The 22,694-nt window shown below is 34.4% G+C and overlaps 1 protein-coding gene across 3 annotated transcripts in view; it reads right to left on the bottom strand.

Moving 5' to 3' along the window:
• LOC149962214 (ATP-binding cassette sub-family C member 1-like) overlaps window positions 1–22,694 on the bottom strand; it is a 30,413-nt gene that overhangs the window by 5,374 nt on the left and 2,345 nt on the right. For 2 of the 3 annotated variants that reach the window (XM_090179105.1, XM_090179099.1), the window contains exons 3-13: window positions 17,102–17,248; window positions 16,941–17,037; window positions 15,934–16,121; window positions 14,969–15,145; window positions 13,817–13,984; window positions 13,444–13,670; window positions 12,502–12,580; window positions 10,786–11,319; window positions 9,002–9,201; window positions 8,027–8,153; window positions 747–848 (exon numbers count right to left, since the gene is read on the bottom strand). In XM_090179105.1, the coding sequence (XP_090035231.1) occupies window positions 747–848; window positions 8,027–8,153; window positions 9,002–9,201; window positions 10,786–11,319; window positions 12,502–12,580; window positions 13,444–13,670; window positions 13,817–13,984; window positions 14,969–15,145; window positions 15,934–16,121; window positions 16,941–17,037; window positions 17,102–17,248 (2,046 nt within the window). The remainder of the gene's footprint in view (window positions 1–746; window positions 849–8,026; window positions 8,154–9,001; window positions 9,202–10,785; window positions 11,320–12,501; window positions 12,581–13,443; window positions 13,671–13,816; window positions 13,985–14,968; window positions 15,146–15,933; window positions 16,122–16,940; window positions 17,038–17,101; window positions 17,249–22,694) is intronic. The other variant, XM_090179111.1, reaches the window with a different exon arrangement.

Raw genomic sequence — 22,694 nt, 5'->3', positions numbered from 1 at the left:
TCTATAGTTCCTAGAAGTAATCGTTTTTGTTTAATTCTAAATATGTAACAAATTGAAGGTTAACATAAATATTTTCATGTGCTCATTTGAAAAACGAACAGGGGCGACGCCAGATAATATTTATGTTAACCTTCAATTTGTTACATATTTAGAATTAAACAAAAACGATTACTCCAAGGAACTATAGATGGAGACAAAACCCGTTAACATTTATTATTTTAAATGGCTTGGTGAGATGTTTAGATATTTCTCAATTTCTGTGAAAACTTTTTTGGTGAATATCTTTTGAACCAATGCGTCGATTTGAATAATTTTAACACTTTCTAAATATAAATCAACCCCAGAGAACACGAAAATGGGGTTTAAAATGACCTGAGATCAAAAATAAAAAGGTTGACACCCCCTCTTTTAGGCCAAAATAGGCCAAATTATAAGTCTATCCAGAAAATGATTTTGGCCAATTTGTAGCGAAACATTTTATTAATCTATTACCGATGTCCGCTTCGACTTGATGCAACTATACAAGAAATGACGTTCGAAAATGTTCGAAATCTCCCACGGGCAAAGACTTTTTGAACAGAGTGTACATAAACAGCTAATGGTACAAAAATAACATAGCATCAAATAAACTTTAAATAATTCACTCACGAAGAGATTCATATAACATTCGTTTAAGTAAAGAAACACAAAATAACTTAAAAGCCTTGGACAAGAATGAAAATTGGGTCGATATAAATTTAGCTCACTTCAGGATTTAGATTGAAGTATTCAAATATCCTCTCCAGACTCACGAAAGAAGCCTCAATAGCTGATCCGTTGTATAATATCATCCACACAATAGGTGCCATCTGCAAAGGTTGGAAAATTGATCGATGAACGATTACAATAGAAACACTGGGAGCTCTACATTAATAGTGATTAGAAACTTAAATTACAGGATGATCGATATCAAACTCAAGATAAACGCACAATGGCGCAGAAAAAACAGATAATTAAATTCGTGATATTTAATAAGAAACGTAATATTTAATATTTATAATTCATTATAATTGTGGTATTTTGAATAGCACTTTTAATTTTTTAAAGAAATTGAATAGTGCAAGTATAAATCTATTTAGTACATCTATTTCAGAATTGCTAACCGAAAAATTTATCAAACAGCTACAAAACCTTTGTGAGAAAAAGTTTGTTAACTATATAATGACAAGTCGGCCCAATCAAAATATTAGTTCCACATAAGCAAAATGTATTGGCCCCCAAGGGGTGCAATGGACATCGCTATCGAGAAAATGTTTTACATCATGAATGAAAAAATCATTTACACATGTGGTGTCAAAAGGGTAGCGCGATCGAGACACAGTTTAATTACCCATAAATGAATAAAATCTTGCGCAAAATATTATATTTTTGCAAACTATGATATCTGAGGTAAATAGAATTGAAATTATCAATACCTGATACAATTTTGCAAAAATCTTGCGCAGATTAGTATCTGATTTGCAAACTATTGGCTATTTCTGAAAATATCAAAACTTGCGTAAAGTTTGCAAAAAGAGTTTGCACGCGAAAATTAGTATCGGCCTTTTAACCCTATGCATCGTTGATATTTGTCCCCTCCATGGTCGCTGAGCATTGGACGGCAAAAAAATGTTTGCAATATTGTCGGCAGGGACGATAGTTTTCGTACTTCTGGCAACGCTGCCTTCTTTAGGGGTTTCCAACGGAGATAAGAAGAGAACCAAAGACCAGAGGGAGTTACAAAACTAATAAACAATCTATCTGTGGCCGTGAGAGTTAGCTTTTCGTCTCGCCCGCGGAGGGGTTGAAGTCCAGCTTAAGCTAAAACTATATTCATCTCTAAAGCCGGTGCGGCTTAAGTATACCATTACGACTACATTTTGGTCAAAGCAATAGTGCCACTCAATATATAAATATATTTTGATTTGGAATTAAAAACTGACGTATTTTGAATAAATGGCTTAAAATAAATTGTATTATGCAGAAAATGAGTGTTATCCCGGCAAGACGAAGGTAGAACTAAACTAGGCAACCTGCAAACCAAATATCTACAAACGTGAATCTGCATGATGCAAAACCCAAACTCGAGCGGGCAAATCAATGGCTGCCCTGTGTTTCTCTTCCATATAGTCTGAGGCTGGCGAATTAGTTAGCACTTTCGCCTCGCAGAAAGATTAGCCGGCTTCGATCCCAGCTTGTGGCACTGGATGAAAAGCTTGAAACAACTCCTTGCAAGATCTCTCCTTACTGGTTTAAGGGGTTTTCCCCGGAGTACTTCGGTTTCCCCTTTCCATAAAAACTTGTAGAGGTTAGTTAGTGTAGAGAGGGAGCTCGCATGGCATGAAGGTCCTGACACCATCCTCCTACACATTGTAACCCGGCCCCCTGTTTAAGGCATTGAAAGTCGCTAGATGACCGGGGCCTAAGGTGGTGCTTTGGGTATTAGCCTAGCTGTTTATTATGTTATTATAGTTTTATAAGGAAAAATTAATTTAGGTTGGTGCTTATTTTATTTGGGAAATCTTACTATTTAAATTTGTTTCAATGTAGAGAAACAAAGCTGTTGTAAATCAGATAAATTTATATAAAAGATGACCGGGGCCTAGGAAGCTGCTTTGGAGGAGGGGTTTTACAATCACCGTGTCTGTCGGTCTGTCTGTCTAGGCTTCGAACGCGCACGCATTTTTGGGACAAAGTGTAATCACTGCGTACGCAGTTTCTTGAAATCAACGCGTTCGCAGATTCAGCTCTCTTTTTGTCATTGGGTGTAGTATTATTTTCGTTTGCGAATTTCGATTGTACGTGATGAATTTACGACTTATGGGACGGACTGAGTGCTGAGGGCTACGGTTATCGCCTCAACGTCCAAATAGCAGGGTTGCCACCAAATGTTCACGGTTTACGTCTCTTAACCAATTTGCCCTTGTATCAGGCGGGTTTCGAACTCGAGTCCACCTGCGTAACAGGCGGGTTATCTAATACAGAACCACCGGTGCTCACTACCGTACTCAGTTATTAAGTTATTTAACTGTAACGAACGTGAATGTTACGCAACGCGTTATTATTAAATATTTTGAATATTTAAATTTGCGATAGTATCGAGCGGGTTCCGATCGCGAGCCCTTCCGTACGATAGGAGAGCGTTCAACCGCAGAACCATCGACACTTATTATGCTTCATTGAAAATTTAAAATTAAGTTAAAACGAAAGCGTATATAAATTTCACTTTTTTGTAGGATCCGTTTTTGGTTTTAGATCAAGCTTTTGTTTTGTTAAAAAAAATTTAATTATTCGGGAATGAAACCGGGAGCATGGTTTTAGGACTTTTATATTCTGCCGCTGAGTCATTGATCCCTGTTACGCTGTATAATAAATCTGTGATTTATTAATCAATGACGTTTACGTAACTCTTATTTCATCAGTTGGCAAATTTTTGGCGGATACGGAATTTTGTTTAATATAATAAGTCGCTTAATTCCAGGCAAAGGAAGGGTCTTATGGTACTTTTGTTGAGATATTTTTATCTTTTATTTTTCTAATTGTATTTACTTCTTCCGCGAAATTGTTCATTTTTGAAGGAACGTTTGAGTCGTTTGTTTTTTATCTATCACATTTTTAAGCGTATTTACTTCTTTCGCGAAATTGGTCATTTTCGGTGGAACCTTTAAATTGTATGGGTCGTGTTCTGTAGCTTATCCGGTTTGATTATAAATACCTCGAAAGTTCGAAATTTAGTTTACGGGTTTTCTTATAGACTTAAAATGTGTTATATATGCGGTGGCGTTGGTTAGACGTTCATTGATATTTTCAGTCAAGTGGTGTTTTTGTGCTTTGTTAATGGTAAGGTGTGTTTCGCTTCTTAATGCTATTACATTTTATATTGGTGTTAGTGTAGTGATTGACTTTTGCTTGATTTCCAAATATCTGTATTAATTTGTTGCCTGATTGCGTTATTATATTTTTCTATTGCTTATTTTTACTATTCGTAGTTTTGCCCTGAAGCCTGATCGATTATGTATTTTTCTATTTGTTATTTTGCCTCTAAAGTTTGATCGATTGGGGTTTTTTTTTAATATTTTAATTTATTGATTGTGTTGAGCATTTGGGTGTTGAAATTCTCCTTCTTCTTGAGAAATGGTTTAAAGTGGGTTTGTATTCGCCACCGAAAACTACAGCTGCGCCACCTAGTCACACTGCCTAGAACTATATTTGGGTGATACGGGTAATGGCGTTATGCGAAAATGCGCGTTTTATAACATCAATTAAAACATTTTACTAACGATTTTAGCATATTTTTAAAGCGTGTTCGAATGTTTTGTATTAACAAAGGTGTATATACGACATTTATTTATTAATTTTGAACTGTCAATAGGTATTGAATTCGTAAATATAAGTATAAATATTCGAGTTTAATAACACTATGAGTAGGCCTTGGAGAATTCATACACGGGATCAGTTTGAAAGTTTTAAAGGTATGTAGGAAATTTATTATTATCTTCACATTAGAACAAGCCCAGATTGTTCTAATTTCATAGACTAGTAGCTTCAGCATTTTGTATAATGTATAATGTATTTTAAATAATTTTATTTGGTATATGAAGCATTTTTTAAGTATATTGGAGAGTAGTCTACTCTTGATCCATAGAATAAGGTGTGCGGATGCTTAAAACAAAAGTTAAAATTTTAAGTTGGTGATGGAAAACACAGCATTGAAAGTGTCCATTGTTCATGAAATAGTGGGTAAATATATTTTTTATTAAAACCCAATTCTTTAATGTAACCTGTTTTACTTATTATTCTAGAAATTCAGGCTTTTGCAAACATGCAGTAAATTGCTGGTCTATTTTATATATAAAGATACTGAGAGCTATCCCAACTTTCTGACTTTAGAAGTGGGGTAAAATGAAGGAAAAGAACTAACTGTGCCTTCGGTATTGTACGGTAATAAAATGGTTAGAGTTGCGAGGGTTAAATTTGGCTGGCTCAAAAAGGTTTATGTACTCTTATTTGGTCACTTAGTTAGTCTCAAAAATGTATTTCTAGCTTTTAGTCGGGATGAAATATTTGTGGAGAGTCCATTTGTAGCGAAGATAATATCAATTGAAGAGGCAGTGCCACAAAATAACTAAGTTGGAAAGGAAGGAATCTACTGGCTAACGACTGTAGAGGCTACTATGGAAAAATTCAGCTAGGCCTTTTCATTTTTTTGTCTATTCTCTCAAGGACTATTTTTAATTGATATTAAGAGAGACTGACAATATTTGAAGAAAAACGTTGTCCAAATGTATAATTTTTATTTTAGATTTTAGTTAAAGAAAAGTTAAAATTAAATTTACACTTCTAGTCAAGGAAAGTTTTATTTTTAATATGTTAAAATAGTTCCTATTTTAAATTTTGGCCAATTAGATAACAAATGAACTGAACTATTTATGTTATGAATTTTCTACTCAAAGCCATGTTAACTAAAAAGGCAAAAACAAATGTATTATAGAATTAATTCAAAGTTAAAAGCAATTAAATTCATTGAAGAAACCACTTAATTAGAAATTACAATAGAAGTGAATAAAATGTTAAGATATGCAAATAAGTATTAAAAATAAAAACCATTTGAATTTACAGTATTATTTTTAATCATATTGGGATCTGCGGCAATAGCTCGAAATGTTATTAATCAACTCGAAAACTCATACCGAACCATCAGGGTGGCAAAGATAGGAAAATTGGGGTCCAATACCAAATAGAAAAATATGCCCTTTTAACGCATAATTTTGTGGGCCTCAATGTAATATTTTCCAGCGATAATGACAATCGAACGGCTTGACCTAAAATTAATTTAATTCATTAGCATTTCCTTATTTTGCAGTATATAATAAAACAGATCACCTTTAAAACGATTGACAAAATGTAGGGTCCTCTCTTTTTATTTAGTTACATTGGATTTGTAATAAGTCTACATGGTAAATTATTGCTCGGAATGGCACTGCATTTCATGCGTCTCTTGAATTATCTTCATCTAAATGACAGTTATTATGATATATATTTAATAATATTAACTTTAAAATCAGTAATAACCAGTAAAATTTGTGTCTCACCATTTCTTTCTAAAAAGTCTTTATCTTTAAAATGGGCGCTGCAAATCTGTGCCCACTAACTAATCTTCCCTGATTTTATATTAGTTAACCACACATTAAAAAGATTTTTGCATTTCGGAAAATTGTGAAACGATAACTCCAACGTTCTATTCTCACCATTTACTCGAATTGTAATATTTTTAAAGGCAGTATTACTACAAAAAGGCAATTTATGCCACCTCTGCGCCTACAATCCGCCATATTAATCGTTTGTTTTGATCAACAAAGTACGCAGACAAACCAAGCTGCAGGGGTAGCGACTGTGGCGCCGCCTATACCCGTTTCGCTAGCGAATTGTAATTATCTTGAACAGTCCATTTTTCTCAAAAACTATTTCAATTAGAATTTTGAAATTTTCAGGGAAAGTGTAGTCGAAAGTGAATACGTTAATTGCGAAATTTCAGAAAAATCATTTTTCACGGTTTGGAAAAAATTATTTTTCACCGGTTGAAATTTCTAACTAAATCTGTGAGGCGAAATTGGGTTTTTAAGGAACATCGCTGAGATATAATTAATATAGTTTAACTATTAGAACAAAATTGTCAATAAATTTAGAATGGTTTAATTTTTAATTAATCTTTACACTATCACTGTTGTAATTAATAATTGTTTAAATAAGTATTTGGGTAGAATTTAAGTCAATATGAAAACCTGGTCTAAAGAAGAATAAACTATTTTCTTTTGTGTTTTCTATATTACCACCCTCACAAATAGTTTTGGCAATCTCGAACCAAATAAATTTTTGATGTAGCGGCAACGGTAATAAAGTATCGTAAATGTATCGTGGGAGTCTTGGTGAAATATATAAACTTTAAATTCAATTTATAAATTTTAGGCCCGTTTTCTTTATTTTTTATAAAAAAAATGAATCGCCCTTATAACAGTTTTGAATAAGCGTAGTTATAGTGTTGTGAGCCGACGCGTGAGGAATGAACTAAATCCCCTCCGAGGAGAGATGATATTACAGGCTTGACCGACTTGTTACTTTTGTTTTTAACTAACTCGCAAAATATAAAATACTTTAAATGACCTAGTTCTAATGCAAAAATATGGGGAATTTTCTAGATCATTTCGTTATCTCTAAATTTGTTCAATTCACCCCAAAATTTCTGATGAATTGTGTTTTCATACATTGAAACCAAATGAAAGGGTATGACATCAATATTTAACAAATAATTAAATAAGGACCACTTTAATAAATATAATCTAGTTTTGGACTTGTTTTAACATATTGATTGACTTCAAATATCGGACTTTGTCGTGTACACGCAGTATCCACTGAACCCGTAGTACAAATTACCTTAGAAACCTCAAAAACCTAACCTAGATTTTTACTACTCCCCATTACACCTTGCTGTTACTTAATTAAAACCACTATTGTACTTTTGCCGAACAATGCGTGTAGCAACTTAAAAGCGATTACTTGGGGAACACTGCTCCAAAAATATATGGTAATTTACAAAATGTTTAAGTATCCAGAAAATGTCAGAAAATTTTGGCCTTGTCAGAAATATTTATATAAAGTTCCAACATCCTTTCCTCTTTTGCAAAAATATAACTTTTGAAAATATTGCTTGGATAAATATAATTTTTTTCATATTTCTTAATTAACTATTTTTATTACTCAAGTTTTGTTCATATCTGTAATTGGTATGTCTGAACTAAACATTTTTGCGCGTAGGTGTTAAAGGTTCGACTATGTATTACGTTCAGATGAAGTCACAAAATGATTTTCATGTACTAAGGCATTTTCTATGTGGTCATGTTCATAAATGTGTTTAATACTTTTCAATTTAATAAGTGAAAAAAAAATAAAGGTGCCAGGTGAAAAATGAACTGGAATCATATTACTGATGTGATAATTAAATTACACAAACCGTGTTCAAGTTGTTAAGAATATATCCAACTATTCCAGGTGAGAGGAAATCTTTTGACAGTATTGCCCAGAGATAAGCAATGAGTAACAGCACAATTAGTAACAAATTTACGCGGAAGGACATCCATCTGGAAATAAAGTTATTGTAGTTTCGGAGCCGATATTAAACCGATTAATCATTATCTCTAAAACGAATGTCGGATACTTTTGGTAGTGTAGACGAAGATTTATGGAGAACGATTTTCTGTCCTACAAAAGTGGTGGCTTATCATATAGACTATTTTGGCCCTATTAATACGTTTGGTTTGAAAGATGAATTAATTAAAAAAAGCGATATTGCAAAATATAGGCCAACGGTAAAGATAAACTAAGGTTTATTAGGGAAAGTAACGAAACATCCAATTAATTTAATTGGAAATATGGATAGTTCGGACTTTTGCAATCATTAAACATTAACGGATTTTAATGCGAAATATATTTGAGGAATTAAAAAAACTAGTGATTCATTATTATTATAGCGAGGAAAAAGTTATTTGAAAGATCACATGTACGTCCACGCAATATCCTGGTACCGGATTTCAAAAACCATGACATTAAACTAATATCAACCTGGATATATTGTCTTGAAAACCATTTCCTAAATGTTTTCCTGTAGGTGTAAGTGTAGAACAATAGATATCAATATTAGCGGTATTGTTACAACAGAAATTGAATAACTAGAACTATTAATGAGCATGAGTGACTTCGCTGTGCATTACGCAAAACACGAAATTCATTTAAATAACACACTTAACTCTACTGTTGTCCGAATTTCAGTGCCAAAAAAATATTAAAAATATTCAATGCACCAAGATCATTTATAATAAAAAAACAGTAAAGAGGCTTAAACTTAAATATAATTGATATAAGTAAAAAAACATATTGTAAACTACACGCGATAACACTTGGTTTAATTAAATATATTAAAGTTTCTAACCTCGTACTCATTATCCATGAATAATATTTCGCTTCGTTATCCTCAATGAGTGAAAATGCTTTCTCGGTGAATATGTCGGTAGCTTTCAGAGATCTAATGACGCTGGCACCGGCCAAAGTATCAGAAAAATGAGTGAACAGAGGAGACTTTGAGTTGACGTAAAGGTTCTTCAACTGTTGATGAGCTTTCGTATAATACATCTAAAAATATTTAGTTTCTTCGAAGTTTAGTTTTACCATAAACTATATTTTAAAATAAGAATGCTTTGATAAGTTTCAGATGAAACACGGGTAATTTGTCTAAGCAAAATTCTTATTGATATTCTTTATATTTCTACAATGTATCAAGAATAAAATAATTATTAGCTAGGCTTAAACTCAAGGCAACACCTTAGTCCCAAGTCATCTAGCGACTTTAACTGCCTTTATTCCAGGTGGCCGGGAGTGTGGTGGAAACACATAAAATTTTAACGCACAGCTTAGCCTTGTGTTTCGTTTTTGATAATTTTGCTTTTTGAAATGTATCGACGATAGCACTTTATACGTTATGATTTTCAACATAGAAAAGCATGAAACTAGCCATTTTTGATTCAGGCTTTCAATACTTAAACTTGTAAAACATTTTCTTCTCGAAGTCCTATGGCTCCGAGTATTTCGTAAAAGTTATCATAACTTTAAATTTGTTATTGTTTAGCTTCTTTTGCCCCCTTTTAATTATAATCTTTTCTACCTTTTCGCGTAATTCAATTTTGATTTCATTTACCGCCTGAAAACCAAAATCAAGTAACTTGAACTTTTTTATGGCTTTAACATATAATTAAATTTCCAAAGAATTCAGATATCGGTTATCACAAATATTCAGAAAAATATAAATTTTCTATAATACAAGTGTCTAAACTATCCCATACTCTTTTAAAAATTTAAGAAAATATTTCTCAACATAACCGCAAAAACTTTTAAACGGTTTTAGTTCAAGTATAAAATGTTCTTATTCGCGTCACACCAGTTATTTTAATGATTTACTTAAATGTAAGTTTAGCACGTGGTTTTCAAATTCCGAAGAATCTCGTGATTGCAGCGCGTGCTCTCTACCTTCAAAAGCTACAGCTAAGTGACGTAGACCTAACATTGTCACATGATCTCCCGAATTGTATAAAAACACATTTTTTTAAAATTTGACGTTTGTATGACTGCAGTTCCTTGAAGAATTTTAAACTATACGGTATCATAATAAAATTAAATCTTTGGTTAGTAAACTGAAGGATAAATGACCTTTGGAGGTGGTCCAAAAAAGAAATTGACTCGTTTAACGCTTTAAATATTTCCAGAGGAGGCCCATCACGCTGGTTTAGAAAAACAAGTTTATTTTACACATGCAAGGTGTTTCAAAAGGTTATGCAATTTTTTTTAGGAATTGAGGGGGGTGAGTTGAGAAGTATGCCTATTTTTTCCCCATTTTCCTACGACGAGTTAAAAGAGCGCCAGAGAGTTTCAAAGTGGGGCCTACTAGCCCCTGGAAGTAGGCTTAAACCAAAGTAAACCAAGCAGCAGGGACTGTTTAAGTTAACTTGTTTTCGCTGGTTACCTCGATTTGTTTAGAGAGTCCTTTTTTACCTATCACATGAACCCCAACCTTAATGTTCGCATAACCCTGCTGCTTGGTATTTACTATTATGCAACTAGTACGGGTCCTACTGTTCGTGTAATCTTCATTGCAAACAACTACTCTTCTACGGAATGAAGGTCAAATGTTTTGAACTTATGAGAAATTAAATTGGTTCTTACTTTAATAAATATGAAAGGCACCAGACAAAGTACAATCGCCAACGCAAAGAACGGAATTTCAGCCATAACAGCTATTAATAAAGATACTGTCTGAAATACAAATGCGATACTCATCAGCAAACTAAAGTTCATTCCTTGATCGGCTTCCTGGGTGTCAGATGTAAAGCGATTGAGGATACGTCCAACTGGAGTGGTGTCGAAGAAGGCTAACGGTGATCGAAGAACTGACTCTAGTAGATTTTGATTCATTTTAACCGCGGCTTTTAACATTAAAATCAGTAAAACGATTCCTGATACTAAGGTCATACTAATATGCCCCAGATTAATTGCACCAAATATTGAGAGTCTCTTAATTTTGGACATGGTGGCATTGCTGTGATCCACATATGAAGACTGACTATCTGCAGTCCAAAGCACCAACCAGTAATTGGAAACCACAGATAAAGCATAAGTGCCAGAAAAACATAAGAAAATGGCCAAACAGCTCTTTAAACCAATTAGTTTGGAATATTGCCATGCCGCTGAAACAAATCCCTGAAAAACAAAGGGACAAATAGTTTATAACTGAAAACGTTGATATTTTTATGATTTTAAACGTAGGACACATTTGATATCTGTAAGATTCAAAGCCAAACTACTGTTGCACAGTTGCAAAATTTATTAACAACGCTACGGACGTTCAAAGCCTTGTTAATAACGATTTAACTTGCAACGGCGGTCTCACTTGTTTCTAATTTATGTTTATACAAAATCTTCGGCAAAATTATATTTATGGATATATTGAATTTTCTAAAAACATAATATATTTTTAATGGTTGTTAAACATTAATAATAATACAAAATGCGAGTATAGGAAAGGTTGAAGTATCTTGCGAGATTCAAAAACAAATGAATGAAATTTTGAAAGATCACTTAGTTTTTGCTAGGTGGATTTCCAAAGCAACTAACTTGGTACCTAAAACATCAATCATTTTCATTAAAAAAATGTGCAAACGCTAGTTTCAATGCGTTATTTACAACCCTAATACAATAAAATATATTCTTGCGCAATGTCGAACCTCATTTCATACAACTCATGTGTAGGATACGATACATTTTATTATGGAAATCGATGATCGTATCATTGATAGTTTAATTAATATTAGTAATTGATCATTTTTAACATATTTTTGAGTGAAATGGAACATTTCTTATAATCATGAACTTAGAAGTACTGCCAGAAAGACATTCACACCGTTTCAAGTCCATTGTTGATCCTGTGTTTCTAATTTATGTATCAGCCAAAAAACGTTTATTGGAATTACTTTAACCCCATTACCATACTCGCTAATAGAAATAAAAAACGTCCACATCTTTTCCTGCTTCTTTCGAGCATGAAAATATTTCTTTCAACTTGAAGTGTAGCAATGAATTTCGAATTTAGCGTGAATGCAGAGAGGAATCTGAAAATATTGGTTCAAAACCAATCCACAAAGAAAACAAGATCTTTTATCTTCGCAGAAATAAAAGATTGACGAATTGATCTGTACAATAAGAAGTCTTTAAAAAAATTGTTTCAAAAGAGGCTTAACGATTGTCTCCATGAAAAATGTCTAACAACTAACAGGATTGATTCGTCTGCATTAGACAAGGCATTTTTCCTCAAATATGTTTCAAGATAATATAAATGAAGCAGAGAAATAGACGATAGGTGAATAATGTTTACAAAATACTTACCCTACATTGAATATTTTTTTCCTCTGAAATTATCTTTTTTCCAACGATTTCATAACTATTTTTTTCAAAAATTTCTTCCCTGAATTTGCAAACAATTTATTTTAAATCAGATTAGTATAAAATAAATATAAATCCATTAAAATTATATGTCATAACGGACATCAGCGAGTTGCGGTTTACGGATCAATTGTCCTCTTTCTCACCCTACCATTTACCAATTGTTTTTATAGTTTCTTAGTAACAATGGCGACTTATAACCCAGTGTATGTGCACAAAAATTATCGATTTAGCGCTGTAAGAAAAACTAAGCAATTATCTGCAAATTGATTTACAAAGTTAGGATTGTGAGACCACAAAAATTAGGTATAGTTTTAACAGTATATGTTTTAAAATGTTTTATACTTTTAACTACAAATATATCGGTTATTTAATTTCTAGGATTTGTTTCTTGGTCTAACCGAATTATTTAAGCAAGATAAATTCAGTTTCAACATATTTAAATATAAAAAATCATTAACATTTCATTCGTTAGTGTTAATCTAATTAATTTAAAAAAAATTAGCTTTGGTTAGGACTGATCAGCTACCAATCAAATTATATCAAGTTTATATGCTTTATCTAGTTATATTTTAATTTGTAAGAAGTAAAAATCTTCTTACTCACTATCATTAAAGTGCTTTAACGAGGTTAAACACTTAACTGGAGTTTTTTTGCCAAAATGTAGTATTTCATATTCATTGATATAGGGAATGGGCGTTTTTTATCATCTTAGCTTTGTTCAGTGTTTGTAACGGCAAAAAAGCAAATAAATACTTAAAAAATAAATACTTGAAAAATAAATACTTGAAAAATGTAGCAGAACGCCTTCTTTAAAGGAAGTGGCTGGAAATCTTTGAATATAACCGTATTTTTTTTAATCACAGTAAAGAACATTGAAATTACCTTTTTGAAGTATATTTCGTTATGACTGCTTTCGATTTTTCTTTCTGAGCCATCCCTTTGTTGTTAATTCCTTCTTTGTTTAACTCGTTTAAGAGATCTTTGAAGGGGCCCTCTTTCTCCAGCAATTCTTCGTATGTCCCTTTGCCTTCAATTTTACCATTATCCATCACGTAAACAACATCGAAATGCGGAAGAAGAGACAAATTGTGGGTTACAATTATTCTCGTCTGAAACAAGTTTTAAAATTTAGGTATTCCATGTGTGTTAAGATCTAGTATTACAATTTTTCCGTCAGGTATATCCAGAATCAAAACTATTTCAATGCGTGAACGGTATCCGCAAAGCAAGCCTAAACGTAGCATAAAAAACTTACTTTATTTTTAAGCAGTCCATTAGGGCCAATCACCCTCTCGAATAAATGGTTCGCGGTGTGAGTGTCTACCGCGCCCAAAGGATCGTCCAACAAGTAGATATCTCGATCCAAGTAAACGGCTCTGGCTAAGCTCACTCGTTGCTTTTGCCCCCCACTGAGGTTGATTCCCTGCAGAAATATTTGAAGAGTAACAATATTTTAAAGTAATTTCTATAGAGATAAGCTATAAGGATTTGAACGTGGTTATTTTACAGATATTAACAAACTGCACATTCTTTAGATTAATGATATTCTGCCGAAAATCTTAGAACAGCTAATTTTATAATTGATTTTGATAAGCTACAAATTTTGCATTCAAATTGACAGAATATTTCCAAAGTCATACAAAATTCATATTTAATTTATTCAGCGATAAATTTGAAATGATTAGGCCGTCGCTGTGAATTAAAAGGTTCCTTTTAAAAGGTTCCTTTTAATGTTCATCTTAATAGATTCCTTTTTGTTTCAAAGATATTTATTTATACAAATAGGAATTTCATTTTAAACCCCCTCCTCCAAATTCACACCCTATAATGATTCAAATTCGCACATTTCATCTACCATATTAGGGAAAAATTTATTGATAACAGTGGTGTTAACGCCATATATTAAAATGGAGCACAAAAATATAATATATACAAATTCAAAGGCGGTGGTCAAAAATCATATTACACAGAAACAGTCAGATATAATTGAACGTTATTTCAACTTTGCAAAAAATTTTATTTCGGAATTTTCTCCTGTTCACTTTAGAGAATTCAGGGATCTCAACAACTAACTTAGAGCATTTTGTATTTTAGAAATTAATCCATAAATGTATAAAATTTGCTTAAACATAAATTAATCAAAATTAACCTTTTTAATGACAGAATATTTTAAATAAACTCTAAAATCTAAACCTTTATGATAGGGATTCTTTTATACCTCAAATTTTTCCAAAATATTTTAAGTCGTTATGCATAATAAATGAAGTTCTTATTTCTTATCACAATATTATGTACGGCATAAGAAAATCTTTATTATTTCACTATATTAATATTTTTGTTGTTAAATTACAACGCTCAATGCAATGTTGAAAAGGATTGTAAATAAACCCAAATGGTATTAAATTACTTTTTCGCCAATTTCTGTTTCGTCGAAAGCTGGAAGAATGTCAATGTCTTCTTTTAAAGCGCACGCCTCAAGAATTGTCTCGTACTTTTCTCTGTCCATTTCGCGGTGAAACAAAATGTTGTTCTTCAAAGATGCATTCTGAATCCAAGCTTGTTGAGGACAATAAGCCACAGTTCCCTTCGGTGAATAAATTTGAACCAGTAAATATACAATGGAAAGTAAAACCCAGTATAATCATAAATTTCCTTAATTTTAAAGCATTATGTACTGAAATTGAAAAAAATAGGTTGACAGGGAACTCTACGTGATGAGTTAAAACTGAATTAAAAGGTCCTATGGATTTGACATTTAACTGTTTCCGTTCGGGAGCTCCACGCAAAGTGGTTGAAATTATACAGCTCAATAACTAATCCTTAATTTGATTTTACTCGAGTTCGACTATATTTCATATTGCCAAGATTTAAATGGTTAAAGAGACATCAGGCATTGCTTTGCACGCAAAGACGACTAAATGTGCAAAACATAGCTACTGTACATGTAATATCATAACTATTATTATGTTATTAACTCGATGGTTGTGTTAATTACGGGTTTGCCACAGGTTTGTTGAAAGGATGCGTTTTAATCGACCAGGTTCATTTCATTAAGGATACAATGAATCACAACCGAAACCACATCTGTGGCCGATTATGGCAGAACCCCCACGCTACCACCAGTCTTATTATTAACAAAGCTTTTCCGTCAACGTTTTGGCAGTCTCGACGGAATCATACAATTCAGAACTCTTAAGCCGGTTGAAGGTGTGGAATTACCAAAAGAGAGTAGATTTTATTTTGACAAAATACGAAGGACCAACCGTTAAATTAAATAATTCTGAATAAAATCTAATGAGTTTGTTTGCCACGGTGCGACATTCAGTTTGGGAATGACCATGAAGTAAAAAAGGATCGAATTTCTTATCTTACGTTCACTCTGATCTCTCCGCGGCATTTTTCCGTTTCACCAAGAACAGACGACAACAGAGAGGATTTCCCAGATCCGACTTTTCCCACAACAGCAGCCAAAATTCCTCTTTCAAATTCCAGACTTATTCCTTGGACAACGGGCTCGTACGAAGAATCCCAAGTGAAATATCCGCCAATAAATTCGATTGCTTCAAAAGAAAACCGTAAATAGCGCATAAACAATTCATTTAAATGCAAGCATATTTCGGAATTTCACTTATTTTTGTATAAACCGTGAAAAATTAAATCTCTGTGGGATAAACAGAGTAAATTAGACGATAAATTCATAGGATTTTTTTTTTTGGTTTAGGCATATTTTCGTAAAGGACCATTTTATCATTTAGTTTCTTCTACTGAATCGCATCCTGAAGCAGTCTTTGTTTTGGATGAAGAAATCGATACTTTGGAGTTGGGCTTTCCTACCCTATTTTTGGAAAGTCACTCGCATAGGCAAACCAGGACCTAACGATATCCATTCCCGACTAATAAAAGAAAGTCTAGCCACACTTACTGCCCCCCTTCTAGATCTCAACAACCAATACTTTTTGCAGTGAATTATGACCAACATTTGGAAAACGGCCAATTTCGCCGTTTAATTATGTTTTTTTTTTACCAAAACAACCAAATAACCACGTTAGGTTTGACCAAGAACAAAATGGTGTTATGATTTTTGCTTTATTAACCACTTTCTGATTTAAAATTATTGTTTATTTTCAATAGAGCAATCTCTTTGCTCTTTCCAATATTATTAGAATTTATTTACATGTACGACTTTAATTACTTTAATCAACTAATTGACTAATTTAAACAAACCTCACATCCCAATCTGTAATTTTTGGCGTTTGTAAGATTTTATCACGTGGTAATAACATTTGTAACATTACATATTATCTCATTATTTTCTGTAACCACGACCGAATCTTTGGATAGAAAAGCAATTATTATTGGAAAAATAACAATTATTTTACCAGTGCTCTTTCTATGTTTTGAATGGCCAGTTTGAACGTATGATTTTATTTCACTGCCGTTCAGAATTCCGTTAATCCGTTTAAATGAAACCCTTAACTAAAAAGGAAAACAAATTAATATTTTAAACATAATAAAAAAAGTACTCTGAAATGAGGATTACCATTGATAGATCATTTATAAAATTTGGCAAAAGGAAAGAATTTGCAGCGATTACCCCTAAAATTTGCAAAGTTGTAAACGCAATTGAAGGTGACAAGACATTATCATCATCCAACAAAACGAACATCGTGAAAGATAGAAACGCTCCCTACAAAATAGGTTGTTTATAATTAGACGAAAATGTAATCTAGTAAATAGTTAAATCGTTTTCCCTTAATGTTACTTAGCTACCTCTATAAACATTTATTATTGACGTTTTAGCTTAAACATTCGATTGAAATTAAACTATAATACAAAATAAAAGCCTATACGGGGTTTTGTCTTAACACAAGCATGCTGTTTCAAATATTGATCGAAAAAACCAAAATTAACTTTTTCAACAAGGAACAAAGCTCACAAAATAAAATAATGTTGGTAATTCTTGGGGTTACGAATTTATAAACCGATGAAATCATTAGTTTTTGATAATACGGATTTATAGTACATTAAAAACTAACGTTAAGTTTTTATGTTTTTCAAATATTGTGTTATAATCTTAACTTAAATCGATATCGTTTTTTATACCTTATACATGTTTTCATTTAAGGATATATTTATTAATCTTATCGATATTAAGTGTTTGTTCCAGGTGGTTTAATTAATACCTATTTCGATGCCTCCATAGCTAAATGGTATTAAACTTTCACGGTCTATAATTTCTGGAATTGTGGCTAGACTCGAACACTTCTGAGTTATATTACATCTGGTAAAAAACCTTAAGCTTAAAATTCGCAATTTCCTCCGCATTAAAACAAAAAGGTGTCGTCCGCCCAATAGCTTCCTCTTAATGTTTTAGCCCATGAACGCAAGAAATCAAATTATGGGCAAGTTCTATACGAAACTGTCCATAAATGTTGTTGCTTGCATATCACGCTACTGGACATCAAATATGCTGGACCATGTGCGGTTGGTTTTTTAAATAATTCATATTTCCAATTTAATATCTCATATTTCAAATTTAATATCTCAATCTCATATTTCATATCTCATATTTCATGTCAAATTTCATATTTCATATGTCACATTTAATGGCAAATTTCATATGTCATATTGTATATAACAAATGTGCAAATTTGTAAGATCAAGTAAAAAGGTCCAATACGTTTTTCTTACTTTTTTAGAAAGCTTTTGACATACTTATATGTATGAAACAACAACATCAACTCATTGGTTTTTTAGATTTGAGCCAAAGCCGTTCTCGAAAGCGTGTAATTAATTGGATATGGGCTATAAAATCGTAGACGAAAAATGCTATTTTTAACTTTTTTCTCCAGTTAAATCATCGAAATGCGTCGTAAAAGTGTCTTTTAACAAGACGGCCCAGGCCGTAATATAAGTTCCACATCAGTGTATTCGAGTGGGCAAACCCATACACCCTTAGTAGACACAGGTAGGAAAACTAATACAAAAGCTGTTGAGGCTACGAGATTTCTTAACGTTTGATATATAAATTACCATCCTAAGTTAAAGAGTGGATGCCGCCCACCATCAGGAGACCCGGGTGGGAAAACTGATCTAAAAGCTGTTGAGCCCATGTGATTTCCTATTGTTTGATATATAATTTACCCTCCTATGTTAAAGAGTGGGCACCGCCAACCCTCAGGATACGCAGGTAGGCAAACCAATACAAAAGCTGTTGATGCCATGTGATTTCCTATCGTTAGAATAATAAAATACCATCCTAAGTTGAAGGGTTGAAACTTGGTCGCCACCCACTCTCAGGAGACCCGGGTGGGCAAAGCAATACAAAAGCTGTTGAGGCCATGTGATTTCCTATCGTTATATAGACGGAAAGTATCAAAGGTGAAATAGGTAAGCAAAGCACGACGAACATAATTCTTTTAAATTATTGAAATTAGTGGAAATATGATATAAAGAAATTTTTAAACTGGGAGTAAAATGGGTTTATTTTCGGAAATTTATATCAAACATTTGGGTAGTTTAGGCACAAAAAGTCATTTAAATTCGCAAATTCACAAAAAAATACCCATGAATTTATTAACTTGTTTTTTCGATCACTCTCCCTTTAATTGGGTTGGTCGGAGGGGGCGGAAATTAACGGCACCGCGTTCGCATCAAAGAGTTCTATCGAATGAGAGCAACTGTTTTTTCCGGTCACTCTCCATTTAAGGGGGTTGGTCGGAGGGGGCGGAAATTGACGAAACTGCGTGCGCGTCAAAGAGTTCTATTGAATGAGACCAACTGTTTTTTCCGGTCACTCTCCCTTTAAGGGGGTTGGTCGGAGGGGGCGGAAATTAACGGCACTGCGTGCGCGTCAAAGAGTTCTATCGAATGAGACCAACTGTTTTTCCGGTCACTCTCCCTTTAAGGGGGTTGGTCGGAGGGGGCGGAAATTAACGGCACTGCATGCGCGTCAAAGAGTTCTATCGAATGAGACCAACTGTTTTTTCCGGTCACTCTCCCTTTAAGGGGGTTGGTCGGAGGGGGTAGAAATGAACGGCACTGCATGCGCGTCAAAGAGTTCTATCGAATGAGACCGACTGTTTTTCCAGTCACTCTCCCTTTAAGGGGGTTGGTCGGAGGGGGCGGAAATTAACGGAACTGCGTGCGCGTCAAAGAGTTCTATCGAATGAGACCAACTGTTTTTTTTTCGGTCACTCTCCCTTTAAGGGGGTTGGTCGGAGGGGGCGGAAATTAACGGCACTGCATGCGCGTCAAAGAGTTCTATCGAATGAGACCAACTGTTTTTTCCGGTCACTCTCCCTTTAAGGGGGTTGGTCGGAGGGGGTAGAAATGAACGGCACTGCGTGCGCGTCAAAGAGTTCTATCGAATGAGACCAACTGTTTTTCCGGTCACTCTCCCTTTAAGGGGGTTGGTCGGAGGGGGCGGAAATTAACGGCACTGCATGCGCGTCAAAGAGTTCTATCGAATGAGACCAACTGTTTTTTCCGGTCACTCTCCCTTTAAGGGGGTTGGTCGGAGGGGGTAGAAATGAACGGCACTGCATGCGCGTCAAAGAGTTCTATCGAATGAGACCGACTGTTTTTCCAGTCACTCTCCCTTTAAGGGGGTTGGTCGGAGGGGGCGGAAATTAACGGAACTGCGTGCGCGTCAAAGAGTTCTATCGAATGAGACCAACTGTTTTTTTTTCGGTCACTCTCCCTTTAAGGGGGTTGGTCGGAGGGGGCGGAAATTAACGGCACTGCATGCGCGTCAAAGAGTTCTATCGAATGAGACCAACTGTTTTTTCCGGTCACTCTCCCTTTAAGGGGGTTGGTCGGAGGGGGTAGAAATGAACGGCACTGCATGCGCGTCAAAGAGTTCTATCGAATGAGACCGACTGTTTTTCCAGTCACTCTCCCTTTAAGGGGGTTGGTCGGAGGGGGCGGAAATTAACGGAACTGCGTGCGCGTCAAAGAGTTCTATCGAATGAGACCAACTGTTTTTTTTTCGGTCACTCTCCCTTTAAGGAAGTTGGTCGGAGGGGGCGGAAATTAACGGCACTGCCTGCGCGTCAATGAGTTCTTTCGAATGAGACCAACTTGTTTTTTTCGGTCACTCTCCCTTTAAGGGGGTTGGTCGAAGGGGGCGGAAATTAACGGCACTGCCTGCGCGTCAATGAGTTCTTTCGAATGAGACCAACTTGTTTTTTTCGGTCACTCTCCATTTAAGGGGGTTGTCGAAGGGGGCGGAAATTAACGGCATTGCGCGTTCTATCGTTTGATATAACAAGTTCGCAAGCCAAAATATACCTCTCCTCGGAAGAATTGTCCCTAGTGGTATTAATTTCTCGAGATGACCCTTTAAGATATCTCCGCAAATCAGAGTTATTTGTTAAAAATGTTATCCCAGTTCTATCCCACCCGGTATAAAATTTTAATTATAATTAAAATAATTGAGACGATACGACCAATTTTAATTTATTCAAAATATTATAAATTAAGTAGTTAGAACAGTGAGTTAGACGTACTATAACAATGCACAAATGAATTAAACCCTTTTTACAGTACAAGTTTATCAGTTGAATATAATATGAAGCTAATTTTAATGAAAGAAATATCTACAGAGGGTATTTGTATTTTTCTTGCTTACGAAATTCTATAGCCACACCTTTAACGCTCATTTTATTTCAACACTTGCCCTTGATGAAGATACCTTAGAATAGCTATTTTCGACATCTGTTAGTGGACGACTTGTAGACTTCCAGTTGACGTTGTGACACATACCGCATGAAAAAGACCAATGCCGTCCAATTTCCATTATCATATATTGGCTGGCAAACCCAGGAAACCAATGACTGTATTAGGAATCGTAGATATCCAAATATCCACACCAAATATATTTACAAGAAGCAAAAACCTTACCATTAACAAAGCACAAAGAGCCACTGGACTAAACGCAAGCTCGAATATCAATCAAAAGGGACGGTAGTCCCTATGCAAGGTCTGGGTATAGAGTAGAGCACCTACCCGAGCACTTGCTATATTATCTCGAGTCAGAATAAAGCCGATTTTACCCCCTCGTATCTCAAAAACTATAGGTCGTATCAAAACAAGTGATGAATCGTTTGAAAGGTTACAAGAACGCGACAAAAATATACGAATTCCATCGAACAGGGTTGAGGCGACTTTTCGTCGTAATGGGGTAAAGTAAGGCTTAATTTTTCTTCTTCTTCTTCTACTTCCATCTTCTCCTCGCAGACCACTCTACAGCAAACACTACTGAACCGATTTAAATGCAATTTCGTATACAGTTTCACATTAAGCTCCCATTGTGTCATCACAAAGGAGAAGTTCGTATCTTGAGCTACGGCGACAAATGTACATTTTTGCGAGTCGATAACGAAACCATGGAGTAATAAATACATAAGAAGTACTAAATCGGAGCGACCAGCGATTTAAAAAAATTAATGCAAAAGGTTTGAGGGTTGATTCTAGGTGAAAACGTGGCGCTGTGTTCGAAATAATAGTCTTAAAGGTTAAAATGCCCACTAAGACGGATATACTTGAAAACTATGTATGCAACATATTTAAAGGTGGATTGAAGGAAAAAAGGGGCGCTGCGTTCGACAACAATAGTCTTGCGAGTTTCAGGGTGGTGGTTGTCCGCCATAGGGCTTGTCGATAAATAATTCCAGTTTATGACTTTTATGGGAATAACATTACAGAAATAGATTAAACATTCGAATGCAACTTTTTTATAGGTTGTTTCTAAGTGAAAGAGGTGCAGTGAGTTCAAAGTGTCTCGCCAGTGTCAGGGTGGGCAGTAGTGATGCAACGGATAACCGGAACCGGAACCGGAACCGAAACCGAGAAGAACCGAGTAACTTCTAGGAACCGGAACCGAAACCGGAACCGATAATATAAAAATTTGATAACCGTATCCGGAACCGGAACCGATATTTATAAAAAAAATGATAACCGACACCGGAACTGGAACCGGAACCAAATTTTCCATAACTTTATTTACCAACATTTAGCGCATGTTGAAATTTATTAATTAAACTTCCTAATTTACTATTAGTTCTTCATATAAGCTCATCTTTATCATATCTCGGATAACTCTATGTGATAACTCGACGTATTCTCAATTG

This window comes from Leiobunum rupestre, chromosome 1, assembly GCF_980474605.1.
Source record: "Leiobunum rupestre chromosome 1, qqLeiRupe1.1.hap1, whole genome shotgun sequence".
Taxonomy (NCBI): Eukaryota; Metazoa; Arthropoda; class Arachnida; order Opiliones; family Sclerosomatidae; genus Leiobunum; species Leiobunum rupestre.
Note: the sequence above shows the minus strand (reverse complement) of the source record. Positions and strands in the feature narration are given on the sequence as shown.